The 25588-nt window shown below is 40.2% G+C and overlaps 1 protein-coding gene across 1 annotated transcript; it reads left to right on the top strand.

Annotated features, from left to right (window-relative positions):
• The first annotated feature begins 4416 nt into the window (after positions 1–4416).
• Positions 4417–16735, top strand: hs3st3b1a (heparan sulfate (glucosamine) 3-O-sulfotransferase 3B1a). The gene is made up of 2 exons (XM_085351662.1): positions 4417–5208; positions 14934–16735. Exons 1-2 carry the CDS (start codon positions 4715–4717, stop codon positions 15550–15552), a joined length of 1113 nt encoding a protein of 370 aa, XP_085207788.1. The 5' UTR covers positions 4417–4714; the 3' UTR covers positions 15553–16735.
• Positions 16736–25588: the final 8853 nt, after the last annotated feature.

Raw genomic sequence — 25588 nt, 5'->3', positions numbered from 1 at the left:
CAGATCTCTGACATCTGCAGGTTGCTGAGACTCTTGTGCTATGCCATGTGTTTATGTTTATGTTTGTATTTGTCTATATGTACACATTAGATATGACCATAGACGGCACACAGGATGCACAAGTGAACACGCACGCAAGAGCACAGATGGTTTACATTTCCACCTGCTTCCCTCTTTCTTCACACAACTGCGAGGATGGTGAAAAGAGGTTTCTGAAAAGACGTTGACAGGACAAGGTGATAAGCGAGCACAGGATAAAGCAGTGCCATTGAAGTTCTATTGTGCAGGCAGATGTTTAATAAGACTCAGCTTTAGGGTTCTTTTTTTACCTGGCAGTAAAGTAACAGCACTCTTCACTAATGCGAACAGTCACGATGTTAAACGGTTCTATATTTGAACTTTCTGCATTTCTTAATTGCATTATAATTGCAGACTGGCAACCCAAATACACAAAAGGAAGATAAGGTTGTATTTGTTTATAACAAGAGTACACATTTTAGTGGTTAACACACACACTGAATCCCATGATTGGAGTAGGAGTGTGTGCTGAGACACAGGTCTTTATTTGACTGTCTGGTTTTCATGTATGAGCTGGGTGCTGTTTATGTCATCTGTTTAGGCTGCAGAATAGAAGTCTGTTAACACAGTCCAGGATGTGTAGAACAAGTCAAGCGCTCCCTTTAGTGTGTCCACTTTGCTTTTCATCGGCCCTTGTGAAGTGACACAGAGTGCAGAGTGCGTGTGTGTGTGTCTGCTGGATATTGTTTATTGTAACGGATGACAGATGGAACAAATTAACACACACTTTTATAGAAATCTGAAAAAAACAACAACAAAAAAACGTGCTTGGGCACCTTCTGTGCTCGTGTGCGTGTGTGTATTTGTGTGCATCTGTGTGTATCCTCCCTCAGGTGTCTTTTGTTCTAACTCTAGGTTTCATCCTCCCAAAACTGTGCACCACTTTGAAGTTTGTCAATCCCCCAGCACGGAGACAAAAAGGAGGCCTTAGAAAAAGCTAACAATAGGGCTTATGCCCTCTTTGATAACTGCTCTACAGTGTTTCTCAATCACAAGCAAATAAATGATCAATGTGATAATAGTTTATCTTTATAGCTCTTTCAGTCAAATTACCAGCGAGCTGACTACACATCTATACAGATGCTGTAGTATTGATCATATTAAAACATATGAGTGTTCTTGAGCAGCTAGTGCCTTGATACATTATATATTAATGCTGATCTTTCTTTCCTTTTTTCTTTGGCTCTTTGGCACAAGCTTCAGTCTTGGCTTTTCTCCCACGGGTCCTTCACACTTATAAATACACGTACAGCCTACATTCATTTATACATAAACATCATAAAACAAAGTGGCTAGAGTTTGTAAAAGAGGACATAAGAGATCACATTAATATCAAATAAAATACTAAACATATACTAAATCTGTGGGCGTTTTCATTATTAGTTGCTAAGTATTTTTCCCAGTGGCTTGAAATGTGGCTCAAGTCTGATTCTTCTACTGTGTGTGAACTTTAAGCGGCTGCATTACACAAGGCGAAATTCTATGACTTCTGAAATTTCTGTTAATTTTTGGACTAATTCAAACTTTTGTCACCTGCATAAATAACAATACTCGATCTGGTATGGACTGCAGTGCCCCTATGATCCTAGCTTATAGATTGGAGGCTAATATAAAAGGTTCATGAGCTAAAGTAGCACACCTGGGTCTCCCAGCCTATTAAAGTCAACCCTTTGATTCACCTGGTTTGCATTCAAAACATTATTATTATTTTGTTTAACCAGAGTGGTGTGATTTATGTAGGCATTGCTGTGTGATAGGACAACTCTTCTTGCACACCCACCAAATGAGAGCGCACATGCTTCCAAGCCCACCGGTGACTCCACACATCCTTTCAAGGAAGCATTTCATTCATCCCCAAAAAATGGAACAAAACAAAACACTGTGCATCGTGTTCAGGTTTGAACGTGCCCCTGGCCTCTCTCTGCCATCCACCTGGCATCGGCCTTCTTGTGTGTTTGTACCTCCAACAGCACATACGACACACATCCACTGACATTTGATGTTTTGAAGTTTTGGTAAAGTTTTAATAAATTCCACTTTTTTATAAGTATATTTCATCTGTGAACTCCTGCTTCTCACTCTCCTTGAGCCAATTTGTGACAGGGAACATTACATAAGAAAACTAATATTTCCCCTTTTTATTCTGTTTATCTGACGCTCCTCCATATGAGTGTTCCAGTGTGTTTACACTTGGCAAAAACAGACTGAATTTGTCAGTAGAACCTTGGCTTCAGCCAAGTTAGATAAACACATTGTATCTCTTTCAAAACAGCAGTGTAGTAGTTTGTTCATTGTGATACTTACTTAGATAGTTTTCCCATTTTGTGAGCTCTGAATGTGGAAAATGTCTCAGTGACACATCCACATGAAAACGGCATTACTCATTTGCACGTCAAATGAACAAGCTTTTTGGACTTTAACTTTACTGCTGATGCTTCGATACTTGAACTCAACAGTTCAACTTCCACTCAGAGGTACAAGTACACAGAGCAAAGATAAACATGATCTGTACACAAAGTGGAAAGGGCAAACCACAAGTGCATAGCTCCAACCAAACCCCTTGGTGCACACAGTTTCCCAAACAGGTTATCTTGTGCCTGTGTCCTGTGGAAGTGCAACTATTAGGATTAGAAAACACACACACACTTAGCCGCACACCACACGCATATCATATATAGCAGTGTCTGAGAGATGAGATAAGGGGCTTAGATGAAGGGGGCAGGGTGGTCTCTGGCAAAACTCTGACTGACATGGCAGCTCTGGGGTAATCTTGCTAATCCTCTGCTAGCTCAGGGGTGCAGTGGGACTGGAGGCCTTTGACCCTGCACCAGAAGGAGGTGCTAACACAAACACACTGAAACAAACTTTTGTGCTTCCAAATTCACAATCACGCATCTTCATCGTTGTCGTGATTGCCGTGGCCCCACCCCCACAGCCTTAAGGGGTAAATGATTAACTTTTATGGTTCGTGATACCGTTTGTTTGTGTGGAACTACACGTTCACATTTTTGTGGCGTTAGCAAGGCCGTTCGGAATCATTATGAGGCAATTAAAGGTGACTCACGTGAACCGGTTATAGCACAGAAATGTGGGAGGCTGTCAACAAACAGCTGATCTTTGACACATGTGTTAGTTGGATGTATGTTTGTGTCAGTAAGTTATAAAGTTATAAAATCTGTGATGGCTTGATCTCCCTTGACAGAAACACGTATGTAGTAACGTGCTTCCATTTGATCAGTAGGTATTTAAAAATCACACGGGTCAAATGTGCAAATGAGATAATAGCGTAATTAGTATTCCTTTGTTTTTAAATAAATAAATAAACACATTTTTTATCTATTTCTATTTAGTTAAAATAAAAATTACCTACTGCTTTCCTTGGTGGTTCCCTGTGCTATAGTAAGCCACCTGTAAATTAAATTGTGCCTTACACCAAAGAGAGACCTCCTCTGTTATTATAATCATAAATACTTCAACTTCATTCTTTCATAACTAATTATTTTTATTTATGTATTTATTTATTTTTAAAAAGGCATATTTTGATTTTATTAAAGTTCCGCTCCAGGCTGAAGTTCGTGTGTGTTTTGGTGAGTTTTTTTTTTTTTGTTTTTTTTTTTTTTTGCTTAGTCTACATTCAGCGCTTCACCTGCATCAAAGTAGACCAAGGCTGAAAGAAAAATCCCTGAACTTTCAAAATAAAAGTCAAGTGATATGGTAGAGAAAAGAGGTTTCTGGCCGACTTCTAATGTGCACGGAGGGGAAAAAACAGGAAAAGAAAAAGAAAATGTCAAAAATCTTCCAAAATTTGAAATGTGTGTTTTTAAAAAAATAATATTATTGTGTGTAATATTTTTTAAGCACAACCTGAATCGATGTTGTTCTAGTAATAAAAATGAACAAATCACAGTAAGTACCAAAGGGTGGCACATATTATCATATGAATGTAAATTTCAGCCTAAATTATGATCAGTGTGTGCTGTAATGTGAGTACATAGGTTTTTCTTCTTCTTCTTCTACTTATTATCATCATCATTATTATTATTTGTCTATGGATAATATCCTGCCATAGATTTAAAGTTATAATCTGATCCACTGTCTATAGATTGCAGTTGTATTAAAGTAGCGTATGCAAAAAATCTATATAAGGAAAAATGTATTAAATAAAGACAAATCATGGATAAAATGTGAATATGCGAGTGTAGACCGTATGTATAGATTTCTTTTACCACTTGACAACGCTTACTTTGAAAAGCTTATCGGAAATGATAATTTCTCTGCTTGACGCTCTCGCCTGAAAATAACTTGGTGCCTCAGAGTGATCGCTCAGACGCTCAGAGGCAGTGATGGGAGGCAAGCTGGTTCCTGACGCGCATATCGCTCAACTGGTGATCTGTTCGAATTGCTTTTTGCCGCTCAGTTTTTTTGTTTTTATTTTAAATTAAAGTATTTTTACAGGTATTAAAGTGGAACTAGATGAGCATATGCAGTTCAGTTTTACTTCCCATGTTGGTTAAACGCTAATTTATGTTTTGGGAAATTGCGCAGCGGTTGTCCAGGAGCAGAACTATGGCAGAGGAGTGAGGCAGCTTTGTCAAAATGCAAAGTAACTGGAATACAACTTTGTCACGGCGGTCCTATGGAATATAGTCCGATTATACACAGTCTACATGTTGTGCCATCATCCCACGTGAAAAACAAACTCTTTGTATTTTGCATAATGCTGTCCCTTTGGGTGTATATGATATATTGCTGTGTTGGCTACTGCTCCACTGTTCCAAACCTGACGTACGGATCGGTGAACAGACGCGAAAACCACGCAGAAGTTGACAACCAGGGGTCCTCTTTAGGAGCGTCCAGGGACTTACTAAATAACGAGAACGAGTTGGACAGCAGAGGAGACGAGTGGGATGAAATTAGAGGCGAGGCGAAAGCGTTGGATGATAATGCCATGTCAGGTTCCCTCAATGAGTCGGAAAGTAAAAAGTTGCCCCAGGCAATCATCATCGGAGTGAAGAAAGGAGGCACCCGGGCGCTGCTGGAGTTTCTGCGCCTGCATCCGGACATCCGAGCGGTGGGAGCGGAGCCGCACTTCTTCGACCGCAACTACGATAAAGGACTGGAGTGGTACAGGTAGACTAGCTCACTCATCCTCACAGTGCAGTATTAAAAACCCACGAGTCACGCACACGAGCGCTACAAAAACACGCCATGCCTCATTTTCCAAAAAGCTGTTTGCTCATTGAAACGTGGGCTACTTATGTGGACATAAATCTCCAGTTGTCTGCAAATGTATCGCAATAATTGAGGTTTACATTGCTGTGATTGATCGTCATATTTTCAATCTTCATAAAACCCAACAACCACCTTCTCCCCTGGCTTATTAAAGACACAGTTATATTTACATTTCTACTAAAGCCTTTCATGTCCTGAAAGTCTAGCCTCACTTAACCAAAAGTTACGCCTGTAAATCATTTTGACAGGTAGCCTCATAACATCAGCTCTGATGATCGAGCTATGTGTGAAAGTTGATAAGAAGAAGAAACCAAGAGATTACATTAAAAAAAAGAAAAATAATTTTACGCGGTGTATTTGTCACAGCGAAAACCATGTAACACTCGATTTCTATTTTATGAATATTAACAATAATGAATTAAATAAATAAATAAATACAAACACTCATACTGAGATTATGTAGTGTAGAGTGTGTCATGTATTATGGGCTCTAGTTAAACAGATTCACAGTTTGTCATGCTGATTACCAATCATGAAGGAGGAATATATAATGTAAAATATCCATTGTGGAAAGGAGGAAACACCATGCAGGTTCATTGCCTCTAACTGAAGCTCAACCATGGGGTTTATCCACAAAATAAATACTGCTGGTGAGATGTTATTTGTTTCCTCCTGTCATAGAGATATCTGCAGCACTGTATAATCTCTATATCTACCAGCATGAAGAGCAGGTTCAGGCTTTTAGCATATAAATGACAAACTTTTACAGTTTTAACAACTGTCAGTGAAGTCAAACCTTTAATGCACTCTAAGCACTTGAATAAGTGACACAGTACGAATTCACATTTTAATAAAGGGAAATTGTTATCATTTGCGCAGTTTTGTTTGGCCGCTTTTCCAAGTTGTGTCGATTTACACAAAGGACAGTTATTTTGTGCGTGTTTGCTTGACCCTGACTGACAGTTCCCGGAATTTTTCTACATCTATCCTTGGATCTTGACTTTCGCTGGCTTTCCAAAAAGGAGAGCAGGCACCAGGGAGAAAATGATAATGCAGAGCTTCCATTTAGACTTGACCTGAATTCTGGATGCGGTTCAGAGTAATAGCCTTTGGTTTATAGCTAGGAGTCAGCAAGTTACATAAAACTGTCATCTAACTTCCTGAAGTGAGATTCAACTTTCTGTTGATTCATTTGGAGTAATTTGTTTCAGAAGCTCAGTCGATCAGAGGCTCTCATCACAGATCTTTGGTTGCTTAAACACTGAATAAGGCAACATTTTTACTGTATTCTCTGTCATGGCAACTGTTGTCCTTGTATGCAAGCTCTTTACTATCACCTCAGCTGCACAATAACAATGCACTACTCTTAGTGGAAAAAGAAAATACTGTAGATTGGAACTGAGTGCTTTACATCAGAGCAGCCACATTGTTAACAAGAGATAATAGGAGATACTGCTGCTTCAGGTGTCCATTTGACTGAGCCCAGGGATTAACAGGTAATGTCAAAGGATGTAGACACTGTTTCAAAGCTGGCTTCATAGAGCTACAATAGGGGAAGCGAAGCATTGTTCAAAGGACTTCTTGCCTAAGCTCCTTTGAGAATTTCCGGACAGGTTTAGGGCATTTTTGGATGGTCAGTCTACGGAGAAATTCTTTTGTCCATCACTGTAGACTCAAAAATAACATGAAACCGTCCTGCGCTTGAACACTTATTAGTCTTCATGCTGTTTTAATCTACAAGTAACACATGTCTGGAATGAATGATGGCTTAAAGAAAAGGAAATACCATCATTAAAGATGGATAGAATTTAATGTTCATTAAGTAAAAGTCCAAGAAAAAAACCTTTTACAGATAAGTGAGGCATACTTACTTCTTGTTCACAGTGACACATGCACACTAAACACACAGTTAGTGGCTGTGAGAAGCAGTTTGATCTTGAGAATGTTTAATGCGTAATGAAGACTTCTTCTTTTTTCAGAGAGGTGATCCAGCTAATTAAAACAACTCGGCTTGAGTTGTCACAGTGAGATCGCTGTGCCACAAATTGACCCCCTTGCAGCACAGCCCTGTGACATCTAGTCAGCCCTTAATGATCATTTAGTGGTGCTCAGAAAACCTCCGGCTGCCTTTAAGGAAGAGTGCATTGTTGCTGGATGATCTTTAAAAGTATACTCTGTAATACATTTGAGCTTTTGCTGAAAAAAAAAAGTCATCAGACAATCCTGTGTCCACACTAACCAAGCCAGAAAGAGGCATCCACTGACTTGTTGGCCCATATCTTTCACTTCATTGCCCCCCGACTAATGGTGAGCAGTGGCTTGGGGAGAGGTGCGTTCTGCTGGGTGGGCTTATCAGCTCCTGGGGTGGCATTGAGTTGTGCCCGCACCATTTATCTGCTGTGATTGGTGTGTTCCATTCTGTTGGAGGTCTGTTGTGTCCATCCCTCTGGAGCCCCACATAGAGGAGGGGCCCTCGCCCAGCAGGAGGCCAACCACAATATAGCATGTTTTCACTCTAAGGCAAAAAAAGCGAAGCAGACATACAATACCACATGCTTACTCGAACAAAGCGCAGGAGGCAACTTCCAAAAGCCGTGGGAATGGCTTTTTTAGCACAATTCTAACTTCCTCCTCTATATCTTTTTGGACAGGTTATCTTCTGTTCAACGCTCTGATCAAGGTCTTTTGGGCTCTGTGCAGTAGATGTGACTTAATTGCTGTAATCATGTTTTTCCTCTTGAGGTTCCAAATATAGAACAATGAAGAGCTTTCTTACTAACTCATGGAGGGTGTCGGAGAACAGGGCCTAATCCTCCTTGGAGCCCCGGGGGAGCTTACTGCAGCCCAGCGGCAGATAGAGGGCAGTAAATTTAAAGTGAGTCCTTTCTTACTTTTGCGTGATGGAGCTCCATGAAAAGGGATGTTGGAGAACCCCTGAGGATTGCAACCCTGACAATAAAAGAGCAGACAATTAGTGTGAAACATGTTTTCTCTGCCTTCACTTTGTATGCAAATGTGCTCAAAAGGGTGAAAGTGCCCTTTGACGAAGCCCAGCAGGAGTTCATCAGGAAGAGCATTCACTGGAACCCGCCCAAGAAAAGACTCAAACACTACGCTTAAGCTTTTTTAGCCCGAAAGTTGACTTTCAGATTTTCTGTGCGAAAAGTTGCATTTCCCAGGAGCGGGTTTATTTAAATCCACTGGTATCTTTTTGCGCACTCAACACTTTTAGCTGCAAGGACACATGAGAACTGGTGTAAGTGAGACAGCTCTCGATGAAGGTATCACCCGGCTTAAACTAATGTGTCAGCACACTCACAAGAAAAGAAGTTTTGGGGGTTTTTTTTCCCAGCAAACCATGAAACCTTGCACTTTAAGAACTTCATTTCCTACAAAGACCTTTTTGTTTGCTAGCAATTCCTAGAATAAATCCTATAAATCGTCGATACTAGTAATGTGCGCATCCTTCCCTATTCCAGAGATTGGAGGCTTAATTTGCTGCAACAACCCCCTGGGCTTTTGCTTGAGGCAATTTGTCAAACCACAGCACTTATTACAGCACTTTGGAAACACTGAAACAAAACAAGTTCACTCCATTATATCCCCATGAGTTGTTGACTTCCTCATCTCTCTCTTTTGTAGTTTCTTCAGGGAAAATGTGTTGTTTCCTGAAGCTGTCTTTCACTCTGCTGCAGAGACTCCCTGACAGAAAGTCAGGGCAACTTTAGAAACAACCAGTCTGCCTCAGCCATCTTTGTTTTTCTTCTTTGAAGTCTTGTTTTCGTTTTCTGATCCTCTCAAACCACCTTGCATCTGTGAGGAATAGTCTAATTGTTCCAAACATCACATATGCCAGAAACATAGATGTTGGATTTCTTTTCTATTTTATAATAACTCTAAAACACAATTTAAGCTTTTTAATGTACACTATTTCTATTCCATTACTGCTCAAAACAATACAAAGCTAAGCTGACGAGGCTCCGATATATTAATGCTATTAAGCTCTCGACAACTTTGTGCTTATTCAGTCAGCACACTAAAGCTTGATCATATTAGTTCGTTTTTCCTGGCCCTGTTATATCTGTGTCACAGTTTTTACATCCACAACTATGCAAGTGTTTGTCAGTGCTTTTTGCATTTGAGTGACTACTAGTTCACTTCAGCTTGGCTGCTGTTGCAGGACTGTTCACCCCTGAACTTTGATCCATAGATTCAGACACAAACACATTCCTGTGAACCCCCCTTAAATTTGATGGCTCACACTGTTGTCTCTTTTCATCTACTGTGTGTAAAGAAAGTAGCGAGTAACTCATACAGGCTTACTATGCACTGATAGCAACAAAGGTTTTTATAGCTGTTGTCATAATTACAAAAAAACAGTGCACGCTAAGCGATTAGCTGAATGTTATTGGATTGCATTTTTGAGCACCAAGACTTAGATTAAAAGCTCTGTAAAGAATGGATTGCCTGAATTCTTAGATGTTAAAGGAAGGCTGGCAGTTGTGTGAGAGAAACCAGAATGGCTGTTCCTCCTGTTTCTCCTCCTCCTCTCTTTAAAACAGGCCTGGTTCCACCAGGCAACCAGGTGGCCTTGAGTTCTGCATATACTGACAGTAATAATGAAGGACATGCAAAAGCTGTTATTTGTGGCTCCATAAGAAGGAAATTTAAAGTGTAATGACGATGTTTTTGATACTTAAAAGGAAGGCGCACAATGGCTAGAGAAATCCTTGCGTGTTAGTACACTAGTCTGATTATTCCGAGTGGCTGCATACCACACCTCTCATCCTGTCTTCGAGGAGAGGGATGTTTCCCACAGAAGCTCAACTGCTCTTGGAACTGCAGGGTAAGATTAGAACTCATCATGCCATTAGATAACGTTGAGGGTTTTTTTTCAAGCACTGTCCCTTGTCACTAGGATCTAAGAAAGCTGAAATATAGATGCCAATTAGAGTCAGTCAAGCAGAATACTGCAGAATACAAAAAAAAGCCTCCTTCTGGAGTTTTTTTGCACCTTACTTGCTCCTTACTGAACTCATTACTGAGGACATCACCCAGCAGCTGAGCACCAAGCTACATGCAGTGATGTTGTAAATTCCTACCTTTGAACCTGCTTCCTGATAGCAATGAATGTAAACAAGGCACCAGAAACAAGCCCTGTCTCCCCGGCAGCCAGTTAAATGGACACACCTGACTGCCCGGCAGACAAAACAGAGGCCCATTACACAACCCACCAATCCCAGATTAATGTCTGTCTGTAGGTTGTGCTATTGAGGCAAGAAAATGCAGACGCTGCATCTAAAAATGCCTGCCGACAACTTTGGCGTCAGAACAGAGGGGTGGGGGCATGCAGTCTCCATCCTCCGACAATGCACCTGATTCCATCTAATCCTTGTATTTACTCTCTTCCTCTCTCCTTATCTCCCCATTGCTATTGCTCTGAGTGAGGTTTGTCTGAAATGCAATTTAGTTTGTAACATGACAATTATAAGCGTTTTTTATTTTTTGCTTCATGACTCAGAAAACACAATCCATTTTGTTTCACACATACAACCAGGGTCATAGGTAAGCTGGAAACTATGCCTGTTGCATAGGCCAGGAAGCAAGGCACACTTTGGAAAAGCCAACTCAGAGTAGAGACACATTCAATTTAGAATAACCAGTTAATCCCACTAACTTCCTGTCTTTGGACTGTGGGAGGAAGCTAGAATACCTGGAGAAAACCCACACAGCCACAGGTGCAAACTTAGCCAGTTGGTGGAATCAAACCCAGGATTCTAACTAAACACCGTGCCACCATGGTTATATATTTGGCTATTAGCTTTGTATAGCCAAATAAAACCATGAAAAATTCATGAAGGGGTCAAAGTCAGCACCTTATGGCTCAGTGTGCCTCAATGCTAAACGACAATGCATTTGCATAGCTGACTGATAGATGCACTGAAACCTATTGGTTCCAGGCAACATTGTTTATTAAGCAGAACAAATTGCGAAAGCTTGCTACATCTGCCCCCCCCTAAGGCAACTCGCTCTCAGACCTCGTTCAGTTGGAGATGTTCTCCTGTTCTCTATCGGTGCTAAGATGAATAATGCATGCCCTCATCACGCAGGTTGTTTTTCTCATTGACTAAGTGGAAAGTTTGATAGGTAGTGAGGTTTTGTGCCTATTCGGGCCTCGACAAAGGGCCTACGGCACTGCACTTGTGTTTATTCAAGAGATGGAGAAGATAATTGCAGTGGGCTCCAGTATAGTTTTTTTGTATCTCTCTCCTCTGTTGTTTTCCATCACCTTCAACTGTAGCTAAGGTTCTCAGGGAGAGGAAAAACACTATAAATATGTAAGACCCACAGCTTCTATAGACAAAAGAAAGAGCAGGTGACATTAGGCGAAGAAACTGTATAAGGAAGAGAACCCCTCTTCTGTATAAATTGCACTAATACAGTGGGGCAAAAAAGTATTTAGTCAGCCACCGATTGTGCAAGTTCCCCCACCTAAAATGATGACAGAGGTCAGTAATTTGCACCAGAGGTACACTTCAACTGTGAGAGACAGAATGTGAAAAAAAAATCCATGAATTCACATGGTAGGATTTGTAAAGAATTTATTCGTAAATCAGGGTGGAAAATAAGTATTTGGTCAATAATAAAAATACAACTCAATACTTTGTAACATAACCTTTGTTGGCAATAACAGAGGTCAAACATTTACTATAGGTCTTTACCAGGTTTGCACACACAGTAGCTGGTATTTTGGCCCATTCCTCCATGCAGATCTTCTCGAGAGCAGTGATGTTTTGGGGCTGTCGCCGAGCAACACGGACTTTCAACTCCCGCCACAGATTTTCTATGGGGTTGAGGTCTGGAGACTGGCTAGGCCACTCCAGGACTTTCAAATGCTTCTTACGGAGCCACTCCTTTGTTGCCCGGGCGGTGTGTTTTGGATCATTGTCATGTCGTTTCATCTTCAAAGTTCTCACTGATGGAAGGAGGTTTTGGCTCAAAATCTCACGATACATGGCCCCATTCATTCTGTCCTTAACACGGATCAGTCATCCTGTCCCCTTGGCAGAAAAACAGCCCCATAGCATGATGTTTCCACCCCCATGCTTCACAGTAGGTATGGTGTTCTTGGGATGCAACTCAGTATTCTTCTTCCTCCAAACACGACGAGTTGAGTTTATACCAAAAAGTTCTACTTTGGTTTCATCTGACCACATGACATTCTCCCAATCCTCTGCTGTATCATCCATGTGCTCTCTGGCAAACTTCAGACGGGCCTGGACATGCACTGGCTTCAGCAGCGGAACACGTCTGGCACTGCGGGATTTGATTCCCTGCCGTTGTAGTGTGTTACTGATGGTGACCTTTGTTACTTTGGTCCCAGCTCTCTGCAGGTCATTCACCAGGTCCCCCCGTGTGGTTCTGGGATCTTTGCTCACCGTTCTCATGATCATTTTGACCCCACGGGATGAGATCTTGCGTGGAGCCCCAGATCGAGGGAGATTATCAGTAGTCTTGTATGTCTTCCATTTTCTGATGATTGCTCCCACAGTTGATTTTTTCACACCAAGCTGCTTGCCTATTGTAGATTCACTCTTCCCAGTCTGGTGCAGGTCTACAATACTTTTCCTGGTGTCCTTCGAGAGCTCTTTGGTCTTGGCCATGGCGGAGTTTGGAGTCTGACTGTTTGAGGCTGTGGACAGGTGTCTTTTATACAGATGATGAGTTCAAACAGGTGCCATTCATACAGGTAACGAGTGAGGGACAGAAAAGCTTCTTACAGAAGACGTTACAGGTCTGTGAGAGCCAGAGATTTTCCTTGTTTGAGGTGACCAAATACTTATTTTCCACCCTAATTTACGAATAAATTCTTTACAAATCCTACCATGTGAATTCATGGATTTTTTTTCACATTCTGTCTCTCACAGTTGAAGTGTACCTCTGGTGCAAATTACTGACCTCTGTCATCATTTTAAGTGGGGGAACTTGCACAATCGGTGGCTGACTAAATACTTTTTTGCCCCACTGTAGCGTTTGGGTGATGTTTGTAGCTAAAGTCTTCTCTTCTCGCAGTGCTGTGAAGAGCAAAATCTTGCCATATTCTGTTGGTTTGCTGATGCAGAATTGCACGAAGAAAGCTGTTGTTAAACCAACAGATGGTTGGAAATTGTGGTAATTGTTTTAATGACATGACATGACTCCCTGCTTTCCTGTTGTTTGATTTAGATCAGCCGTTCACTATCAAAACCTAAGAATATTACCATGCAGTGTAGCAACTGAAGATTTACATTGTGACTAATGCAAACCCACATGAGGTTTGATTGAAAGGGATGCTTGTTAACGCAAGGCAATATACCATGGCTTAACATTTCTTTGTCAGAAGAAGAGATATGTGCACACTGCTCTTGATTCAAGTCATTTGTCACATCAGCGTGAGATCTCAGACTCTGATTAAGAGCTGCGGGGCACCAAAACGTTAGTTCAACATGCAATGCAATTTCTAAAAAAAGAAAAAAAAATGAGATGCTGTGTAAAGTAAAACTGGAATGCTATAATTTCTAAATCATTGCATTCTGTTTTTATTTACATGTTTTTGATGATGGATGAGGACCAGATGAGGAAAAGAGTCGAATCAGCAACTCCATGACTCGATCCCAGCATGAAAATTGCATTCCCTACTTGCACTCAGCTGTATAGGAATATGTGGTGTTGTATCCAAACCTTGTGTAACTGTTTGTTTTTTCATGGATTTAAAATGCTCACCAGTGATTCTCATCATAATAGCCACATATCTCTCTCCCCCTCTCTCTAGAGACAAGCCAACCACCCAGTTCGCCAACAGGCAGCCAACCAGCCTCTAATGCTGCTGCGTGTTTGGCTTAGTCCTAATCCCCCTTGGCTCACTTGAGCCATTATCCAGTGAGGGCTGCAGTTAACAGGCTATATTATGATCAACCCGAGCCATCCAGGGTTAAGAAGAATATGCAGTAATGGGAACAGACAGGTTCCAAGCATATTTCCAAAGGAATGCAAAGCTTCATCAAATTGTCACATTTCTCACAAAAATACTGATATTAGGAGAAAGGTGCATGACATTAAAGTGCATAAAGCTGCCTATTCATAGCTAAACCAGCATTTTTAAGTATAACGTAATGAGTCTGAGGAATATTTCAGTGTGATGATTGTGAGATGATTTAGGTCATTAGATGTTTAATGCAGGTACAAGAGGGACACGAGGGTGGATGTCTTCCTTTACAGCTTGTACTCGGAATGTGGAACTGTGTATTTTTTTCCCCCACACAGTTACTGAAGATTGATAGGACTTCTGCTTTACCTGCCAGCCCTTGTCACGTCATGCACTGTCACAGGCTTTGTTAATGCAGCTCAAGATTTCTACTACTGTCTTCTTGGTGATGACTGACTAGCTTCTCTTTGACAGTGTTTATAAAGCTGCCATGAAGTGATATTATGTCATCGCTAATCTCATCGTCCTTGATTGGCACTTTTGTAAGCTGTTAACTCTACAAAGGAAAACAGAGTATACAGCGGAAATGGTAGAGTAGGTTTTTGCAAAATATGTCATCTGCAGTGCAAATGTAATTCTTTGTGTTTGTTCTTTACAGGGAATTAATGCCTAAGTCATCAGAAGGCCAGCTGACCATGGAAAAGACCCCCAGCTACTACGTTACTAAGGAGGTCCCTGCTCGAATCTACGCCATGTCTAAAGACACAAAGCTAATTGTAGTTGTCCGGGATCCTGTCACGCGAGCCATCTCAGACTACACTCAGACCCGCTCCAAGAAGCCAGACATCCCTTCTTTTGAGAGCCTGACCCTGAAGAACACCTCGGCAGGTCTGATTGACACCACATGGAGCGCTGTACAAATTGGCATGTACGCCAAGCACCTTGAGCGCTGGCTCCAGTACTTTCCCATGGAGCAGCTGCTGTTCGTTAGCGGAGAGCGTCTCATTACCGACCCTGCAGGTGAGATGGCTCGTGTCCAGGACTTTCTTGGGCTGAGGAGGGTGGTCACAGAGAAGCATTTCCACTTTAACCCAGCAAAAGGCTTCCCCTGCCTTAAGAGACCTGAGGGGAACAGTAGGCCACATTGCTTGGGTAAAACCAAAGGCAGGACCCATCCTAATATTGACCCAGAGGTGGTTCAGAGGCTAAGAGACTTTTATAAACCCTTTAATTTCAAGTTTTACCAGATGACTGGTCATGACTTTGGTTGGGACTAAGAAAAAAAAATGATGACAGGCTCACGCTGGTTATCTGGAATTTCTTTTTGTTATAATTATATCACTCTGGAGTTATTGTTTTACAGTCTATGTACAGTATTTGGTGGTGTGTAAAAAGATCAGAAGTCTATTTTATGATAATTTATTGTTATGATATTAACTCACTAAGCTGCCTAACTAGGTTTATTCATGTTTTTATTTGTCGCGAGCTACAAAATCTCTCTTTTTTTTGACCTAAAAGCACACAGTTTTACAGGTATTACAATCAGGGTCACTATGTTTTCTTTTTCTTTCTTTTTACCCAATTCAGACCCAGCTGACAACAAAACTGGTAATATCCCCTTAACATTTGCCTGACCCTCAGAGGTCTGTGGACCCACTTAGTCAGGTCGATACAGGCCTCAGCTGATCCAGCGCAACTTGCCAGGTAGATCAATAAAGTAATAGCTCCTCATCATGTCAATTAGACCTGAGTGATGGCATTGTCTTGATCTCTCAAGCGTCTCAATAAAACATTGATCCATTAATGGTAGCAAGTTTATGGTCAACCTTTGAGCCAAATTCAAGTTAATATGAGAATATAAATTTCCACTGCAATATTCTGACTTAACCACTATTTATTTTGTCTCTACAGAAGAATGTTGATCAGGTTCCAATAGAGTCGTGTCAAATCTGTTTTGTATGTTTTTATCCATTTTCCAAAGAGCTGCCTCCCAGATTTCATAACGCCTATAGAAAATGATTTATATGAAAAGTCATATGAGCCATTCACATTTATTGATCTGTACTGAAATTGCTGTCATTGATCACTCTGTGCAGCTTCTTACTGCATCTGATAGTGGATGTGTTAATTATGCCCTTTCCCACAGTACATCAGCTGCTGGAGTGAAAAGGAGGACTTATTTTCTTTACTTTCAGAAGAAACTAAACCAATATAGCCTTTTAGAATTCCTCATCTAAGTTTCATTTGTGGTTGAGTTTTATTCAGCCTCTACAATTCAGCAGTTCCGACATCATCCAGGGTCATTCTAAAATGATTTGCTACAACGTTGTTGTTGTAGAGGCACTATTTCACTGTATGCTTTGCTTTAAAAACATTGAAATTAGTTGGGTTTAAATGAGATGTTGATTAAAAGGTGCAGTCTTGTCATCTTTAATGAAGAAATAAAGAAAGTGTGTTTTATCAAAGTCAAACAATGCAGTCTCTGGCATCCTTGGATTTTCGGTATGGTTAGAAAAAAAATAGGATAGTGCTATAAATGTGTTTTATTTGTTGGGTAGCAGCGTGGGTTATCAATGCTTCAGGTTTATGCAGGCAAAAGTGTAATCTTGTGTCTAATCACCATTTTACACATTGTTGCGCTAACAGGCTAATTAGCACGTTAGCTGTCTTGGCTTCCCACTGCCACCACTAAGAGGATTTCGTTGCCATGACCCCCACAAACACATTAAGTGTCAGGTTTCTCATCAGGCCAGAAGTGACTTATTAGGAAATGCACCGGATTGTTTTTTTTGTTCCTGGATGAGCCTTCAGGAGTCCATTTATATATATGAGCGATCCCCCTCATGCACGTTGTAGTGTTCATAAAGATGATACTGCTGTCGATTGCATAGCATTCAGTCTGTTTTTCACATTTCTTTTTATTCCAGAAAATATTTAGAGCCTTCTGTTAATATGCTTTATCGTACTTAGATATCCTGTTGAGGCATTGTGTGTTGTCCTTGAACTAGTCTCAAACAATGTGACCCATCCATCAAGCAGAACAACTAATCGCTGAGCTAAGGTTATGGTTCAAGAGAGGTATGAATCACCTCCCTCTATTAACAAACAACCTTTATTTAACTCTCCAGCAAAACACCCTCATTTACCTGAGGCTGCCAGCAGTGATGAAGCCAGTCTCCCTGGTGGCAGGCTAGGAGTCTGATCGCCCAGGAAGCAGCTCCCTTTGCAATTAAAGGAATAGATGAGGGGTTCTGTAATTGCTAGGCTCCCAGCTGGGGAATTGCTGTTAGCATACATCCCTACAGGCTGTTGTAAGGAAGGCTGATGTTGTTTGAAGGTTAGGATGAAGGAAAATAGACACCTGGCATCCATGAGAATTAAGTGACTTCAAATATCAACTTGGCAGCTTCCACTGGGGAATAGAATCAGAGAAGCTGAACAAAAGCGAATGGAAATAAAAGTGTTACACAACACCAGAAGGTTTGGTTTAGAGGACATATGAACAGACATTTGTAATTTGGGTGGAGGCGGTAGGATGAACTGTACCCTCATTAGGATGTCAATGAGACGTCTTCGTATTGTGCCAAGATGTTAATCATGCAGGAGTCGATTAACATGTTTAACATACACATGCAGAAATCATTGCAGATGATTAATTCAGTCAACATCTGACTTGTTGGCTGAGTCTTTCAGTTCTGCACCTGCGAGATTCTAAATTGTGCATTTAAGTGGCCTTAGAAACAACATCTGACAGAAGGAACTGAGAGAAAAAGGCATGTACAGAGAAACCAGGCTGACTTTGAACTAAAAATAATTCAGGTACTTGGTGGATGCCTCAATCTACAGAGACAGCTGCCTCTATAGACTGGAGTAAGCTACCTGTTTACTCTTTTAGAGGTCCTTGAGGAGACTGGGGTGTATTCCAGTTGACATGAGGTAAAACAACACGGCACACCCTGGTAGGTCCACAAGTCAGACAACTATTTACGCTCATATTCACTTCTCTTGTAGACAGCTGGAGCACCTGGAGACAATCCATACAGGGATCATGATAAAACATGCAAGCTGAGCACAGAAAAGTCCCGGGTGGTTTAAAGAGAAGTGACAGTAATAACTACAGCACCGCTGCACCAAGTTAGCCAAGTATTAAAGTCTAATATCATATCTTCTATTTTAACAGGACGTGTTCTCTCTATTTTGCTCTTTTTTTCTTTTTTTTGCTAACAAAAGGTTCAAACAGGGTGAGTGGAAACTGAAAAGTATTCATAAATCAGTAAATGTTGCAGTAATCATTTTAGTTTCACGTTGTACTGAATAGTTACTATTTGGATTGCTGACATCTTCACTATCTGATGAAATATCCTTGCACCATCAAGCAGCATTTACAAACAGGATATAAGGTCATTATAAAAAACTTACTCTGCCCCTTTATGTTTTAATTTTTGTTCTGAATATTATTTTCACAAAGTTTAGCATATGATCACATAATTTTGTTTGTAGTTGTTTTTTTTATCTTAAGACATGATTTATAACTGGGAGAAAGTGAAAGACAAAAAAACAAGCTCCCAAATCACAACAATTTCTAGAGCAACAATCTGAACTTTGTTTTAGAGCTTAATAAAACAGTTGCCTTCCTCTCTTGCCCTTAATCATTTATTATACATTGTCCAAACCCTAATCCTAATCCGATAGGAAGGGCAAGCATTAATCTCAGACAGTGGACTTGGAGTTGGCATGTATGTGCTGACATAGCTAATCCAGCTCTAATCCCTTTTCCAAAAGGGCTTTTTTAGCTTTGAGTTGGACCAACTTGATTTACATAAATTCAACGGATCGTTTATATTTGACGATGAAGCAGATGCTCCTCTAAAGTACTGATTTGTGCCTCACACTCACACCTCGGAGTTGTCGGGTCAAGTCTAATTACTGCATTCACTGCTGTCAGATTCTGATGTGTTGCTACTGCTCGCGATCTCCTCGGTGGCAGGATCTAGACTTGTGAACACAGTTTTTCATAACATCCGGCAAAGCTAAACATCTCTCAGCATGTTATTCTGAAAATAATAATGCAGATTACTTATTTGTTCAAATGCAGCAGAGCTATTCACATCCAAATTAGTTTACTGCAACATAAAAAAAGCCCATTATTAGCTGCTTTAGCTTAAACTCATTTGTTTAACATCTGTGAAAGTGAACAGCATAGTTAGTGTTAGTAAAAATGATATTTTTCTTAAGAAATTTATTTTCAAACAGTAAACAGTTACATCAAACAACTTAAAACCCTGTCCTTTAACCTTACAGCTGTGGCTGTAATCAGCTCACTAACACTTTTTCAGTGCTGTTCATGTTGACAGTGTTCTCGATCTTTGACTTATATTTAGCTTCATCAGTAGCTGAAACAGATGTGCAAAGAGTCCTCGGGCCTCGTTTTAATCACATTTTTAGCTTAGCAATTGATTTGACTTTAATTAGCCCTCATGCACTAGCATAGCTGTACTTCAGGTGCTTGTTTCAAACTGTAGCACTTGAAAATATTCTCATCTAATCCCCATAAAATTTTTGTTTGCACGTAATTCTTCTGCAAACAACTGAACAACTGAAAACAATTTTTTCAGTTGTTCCGAAAATATTTTACTCTTTCCCTTAAACGCTGTCAGTCGTTTGTGTCATTATCGGTACTCGTGAAAAGCTCAAGCTGCAGGGTGTGTCCAGTGCTATTACTAAATTCACAATGTGCAAGCCCATTAGGTTTTATTTAAAAGATACCCAAGGTTTTATCATCATCCTAATCATTATAAATAGATATTTTCTTATGAGCTTAACGTTGATCAGATTTTGTGGCGTTATTGTAAAAGACTTCTCAGAGGACAATAACAGATACTCTGATGTTCTGAATACAGGGAGTTGCGTCACCGTCAGTGAAATCCACTTGTTGTAACCAGAGATTCCCTCGAGGAAAGGTATGAAGGGAGAAGTGCCCTCTAACCAGTGCAGGCACTTCTAGCGTTAATGCTCATTCTGTGGTCTCCCAGCACTATTTGTTGCAGTCGCCCGCCTGCCTGGTACCACTTTGGACTCTCCATTAGGCCAGACCTACCAAATCCCAGTTGTATGCCACTGTAATGACTTTATCACTCTACACTCTCAGAAAATAAAATACCTCATTAAACCTTTGGAGGTACAACAGAGTGTCACAACAGATTATGTCTTAATGTAACAGAACGTTATAATTAGGTACAGGGAAACTATGAATTTATTTAAAATTCGCAAAACCTTTTTCTCGATGACATCTGCACCTGTGAAAACAAAAGTAGGTTTAAACCCAGGACCTCTTTGTTGTGCTGACCATGGTGCAGTACAGAGTAAAACCTTAAAATCTAAGATTAAAAATCTATATTGAACCTCATTTCTCTTTTTTTTTATCCTCCCAATACCGTTTATTAATTATATTATTATATTAATTAAATATAACGGAAATAATGCAGATACAGTTTTTAGTGCATGGGAATGTGTTTACCTTGTAAAAGTCTCAAAAATCTACACATAGTTACCTTTATGTTCAGCATTTAAACCTGGGGGTACATTTGTGTCTTCACGGATGGCTCTGGACTTTTACCGTACCCTTTTTTCTGAGAGTGTATCTCAGCAAAACCAGTCCTGACTGGAATACCATTTTGATATTGGAATTGTACCCTAAATTTTCTGAAAGGCAATGTACTATACAATGTACAGCAATGTACTAGAACAACCCTTAGCATGCTTGGCTAATCTAATTCAACCCCACGTCTTTAAAGAAAGAGCCTTTTCCCCCCTCGCTTGTTCAGACTTCACCACCTGTGACCTCGCCCAGCTCAGACATGTCTATGTTTTTTCAGTCTTATCCTGCTTTCTCTGTAATGAGGTGTGTATAGCTCTACTCTCCATGCACCAATGTCACCTTCATAATCCAAGATTTGGACCCAGAGGGATATATAGGACCCTCAGTGGGATTACAAACTGGACTGTCTGTTGCATGGTCTGTTGTCTGTCTGAAATTTGAAGAAAGAGCAGGAGGATATTTATCTTATTGCTAATCTGGAGTGAGAGGCATTGTCTGAGAATTGGCTGGATGTATTTATCTGTACATAAGTGTGTAATGGATAGGAATAATTTTTAAAACAGAGCTCTTAAATATAGAAATGTTCCTTCTGGCAGCAGCAGAGACAAGTCCATGAGGCACTATATTCAATAAAGTTATATTGCAAAACATATTTCAGTATCGTCCTGGACAAGGATAAGCAGTGGGAATTCATGATTTAAAGACTTGTTGGCTTCTACCAGAGAAGCCACAATAAAAATTGCCTAGGGACAATAATATGTCTGCCTTGAGCATCTGAGAAGCACTTCACACAGAGATAATTTTAAGGCTTTTAGGGATTTAATCTGATTTTGCAATTAACTGGTTTGTTAAACTCCTGCTCCTGGGATTAAACAGAAATTAAAGTAATTCGGGAATAGAACAGGGAATTTCCCAAGACGGTCTCTCCAACGCACTCTGGTAATCTTCCATCCACACAATTGCAATCAGTCAATAAGTGTTTTTGGTGCTTATTTTCAGCAGGCCATGTGTTTCTTCTTGGTAAGTCCCTGAAGCAGGCTAAGCACTGCGAATCTGAAATCTCGATTGTTTTTTTATTTCTCATATTCTGATCACATTGAATGCCTAATTAAATGAAAACAATACTTTAGTCGTTGGATCATATTTTTTGATCATTTATACCTCTGGTGGATCCAAGAACGTGAGAGAGAAGTATCAACAGTTTGAACAGAGGGTAACACATCACAAACTCAACATAGTCATTATGAGGCAATACAAACTAAATGGTCATTTTCTGTATTTACAGAAATAATATACAACACCCACGCCATGTGTATAATAACTTTTCTTGATGTACTTTTTTAGATGTTCATAATTCATGATACTGAGCATTTAATTGATTCCCAGTGAGGAGGAAATCCACTCCGGCGATCATATTTCATTGCCTCTATAAAGCTGGTGACCTATTCCTGATCTGAATGAGTTCTGCCCTTGATCTCCCTCCCCCTGTTGTCCTCACTTGGTAAGCAGTGAACATCAAGGTCCTGATTCGTCATGGGTTCTATTGAGCAGAACTGCTTATGTTGCCATGGTATCAGGGGAGCGCTGTCGGTCATTGTCAATAAGATGACAAGCTCTCATTTCTTTTTCCTGTTGCCACATTTGCCCTTTTGAGACATTGGTGCTTCAACTTCAAGCAAAAATGCAAACTATAACATGAGAGGAGCACAGATTTCTGCTACCAATCAAATGGTAATCATTAATTAGCCAAATGTGGCTATCAAACTTGTTTGTAAACAGATCTACCAAACTTCCCCGTACCCTCTGGATCCCATTCTTTCTTTTCATATGGTTGTGATTGTAAGCGTAGGAGAATTACACAACATCAGCATCTTTGCAGCAATTAGCACATTCTAGGTGTCAAACACCTTAATGCTGAATCTGTCCCCTGAGACAGCTGCTCGCCTTGGATTGTGCGTCGCTTATTGCCTTCATGGAGATGCAAGACCTGTGCATCATGTATTTGCCACATTGATACCAAATACTCTCCTTACTTATTACTCAACACAGGTCCAATGTAGCCAACTGCATGACTGAGAAAAAATATGTAAATTGCGGAGGAGTCATTCATAACTCCAGTTTTCCAACACCAAACTATTCCTAGTGTGGTGTAGATGGTCTAAAAAAAAAAACAAACAACCCTGTTATTTATTTTTAGGACCAAATTATTCCTGATGTCAGGGTTTGCACCTTTAAAGATTTTGTATTCAGCCATGGTTTTACTGCCCCTCCCACTTGAGATGTAGCCTGTGAAATAGTCTACAATGGTAGACGGATGAAGCTAAATGTCTGACCTACAAATGAACTTTTGTCACATATATAATATTGAAATAATTTCAGCAAGTCCCAGGAAACCTTAAACAGACAGCAAAGACTAATGTGGGAATGGAAAGCACCAACTCACAGAAAACAGGCATTTTTCTGAACATAATTGTCATTACAATCATAACAATTGTATCACAGCAGAAATAATTAAATTAGTCTGCCTTGTCTCTCCTAATACAGAGCGTGTCCTAGTCCTCTGAGCTATGGGTCACTGGCTGGTGGAAAGGCTTTACTGAAAAGGAATGCAAAGTGTTTAATGGCGTGAACTTAATAATTTCATGTTGCAGGGTTAATATCTTTGTACTGTAAATTTTACGTGACATTAGCTAGACAGTCTTGCGTGTCAGTATTTAAGCAGTCACGAAGATGAGCCATTCACCCACCCACATCATCATCACCTAGATTTTTTTTTCTTTCTTCCGTGTGCTATAGAAGGTTGAAGCGGTGGCTAAGTCAGGAGAGAAAGAGCCGAACAGAGAGAAGCATTGAGTGGGTGGTCGCCTGCAAGCTCACATAAAACTCTCTGTACTTGAGGTTAGGAAATGTTTTTTGGCCTTCTGTTGAAGGTTTCCATTAAATGTAATATTTCTCAAACATATCCGACTACTCTGCTTGTTTGTTTTAAATCCTGATTGTTGTTTTATGATGCTTTTAATATGCCCACTTTAACCATGCAGCACACTTTAGTTCTTCTCATAAACCAGCAGCATTAGCGGCCCTTTGTTTTGTTTATTCAACTTTTTTTTTCCACGTCCTTTCAAATGAATTATTTCACAATACCAAACTCCAGGTTAAATAGAAATGCATGTCAAGCAGAAACAGGGTACAAATAAAGTCGCATATTCAGATCAAGCGGAAAATTCAGTGAATAAAAAACAAAGCTAGGAAGACTCCACAACTCTCATGTGAAATAAGCAGACCAACAGCTTGATATGAAAAAAGAAATTCGGTCTCTACGTCTAATATTTGCATTTATAACAAAATGGTAGTGGTGAAGCTTTTTTTCTTTTTCTTTCTTTAAAGAAATCACCTCTTCATCTTACCCGGCTGCTTTTAATGATGGGTAGGTTTCCCCAGTTGCCTGCTAAACTTGATCTGCACCAATCTGAGTCACTGAACCTAAATCTGTTAATTGTGTGTGTAGTGTTGACTATATAGAATTAATTAATACACTCATTTCTGACAATTAATATAGCTTGCTGTGTGCCACAAACTATCCAAGAAACGTGCATTTTAATTTGAGTAAATAACATATTTTTTATTTATTTATATGTTATAATTAGTCAGGCAATCCATGTATGCAGGTTATAGCTGCATCCTCGCTTGGGTGGTTTGCCACCCTTTCATCCAAAATTGGGCACTTCTGATTCGTAGTCTTCTTATATTAACAGTCAGTGCTTCAGACACTGAAATATACTCTGTCTATAATGGATACTGACCACTTGCGATCCATACATGTGTGAACCCACGCACACATCTGATTGTCAGCTGCAACATTCATACTGAGCACTAAGATGTTTATGAATCACTTATGGGATTGTAATATCTCTGAATAAAAGAAATACCAGGCTGGGGGTATTTGACTTAAACAAATCTTGATGGGTCTGCAGGCTCACCTTCTAAGACTTGCACAGCAGCCTGGTGTAAATGTGCTCCAAAGACACTCACTAACCCGAAATCTAAATAGGAAGTGACACGTGAAGGAACACAACACAGGAAAAATAGATCGTCTCTATCCTTTACGTAAGATGGATGACCTAGATAAAGATTTGTCCTGCAACTAAAAGCTGAAATTAACACATTTAAATCCACACTGTGACAGGTCTTTTGCCCCATTTGTAAGGCATTGGCTGAAAGAGAGATGTGTTGTAGTCCAATGGCTGTAAAACTGTAGCAGAATTTCTTCTTTGTGCTGCATTGGAGGAAAAAGAAAGCAGATTTGAAGAGCTTCTATAATAGTTTCCCAACATAACTTGGACCAGCTGGTGCTCACCCACAGAATGGAACAACTGGCCTTTGGGGTTCAGCCCGTTGTCTCACATAGTGATTTAATGAAAGTCATCAAAGAGAAACACAGAGGAGAGTAAGGTTTGGATGAATAACTGAATAATTGCTGAGGCTTTTCGATGTGGTGTGATACAGCCAGACTCCGGAAACATAAAGAAAAGAGGGAAGAGAAGAAGGTTTTCCTCAGCATGATTGCCCTCACTCTACATGATGGCGAATGGAGCTGAAAAATTTAAGGAAAACACCTTGATGTGTTTAGCCAGGACCTAATTTCCTTCACCATCATAGGCAAACATCTTTCCTTTGAGTACATTCAGCGCTTGCCTGGATTGATTTGAAGATGG

This window comes from Diplotaxodon limnothrissa, linkage group LG4, assembly GCF_057381915.1.
Source record: "Diplotaxodon limnothrissa isolate DT_005_m linkage group LG4, D_limnothrissa_male_GT1.1, whole genome shotgun sequence".
NCBI lineage: Eukaryota > Metazoa > Chordata > Actinopteri > Cichliformes > Cichlidae > Diplotaxodon > Diplotaxodon limnothrissa.
The sequence above is the reverse complement of the archived record's forward strand: the minus strand, read 5'-3'. Positions and strand labels throughout refer to the sequence as shown.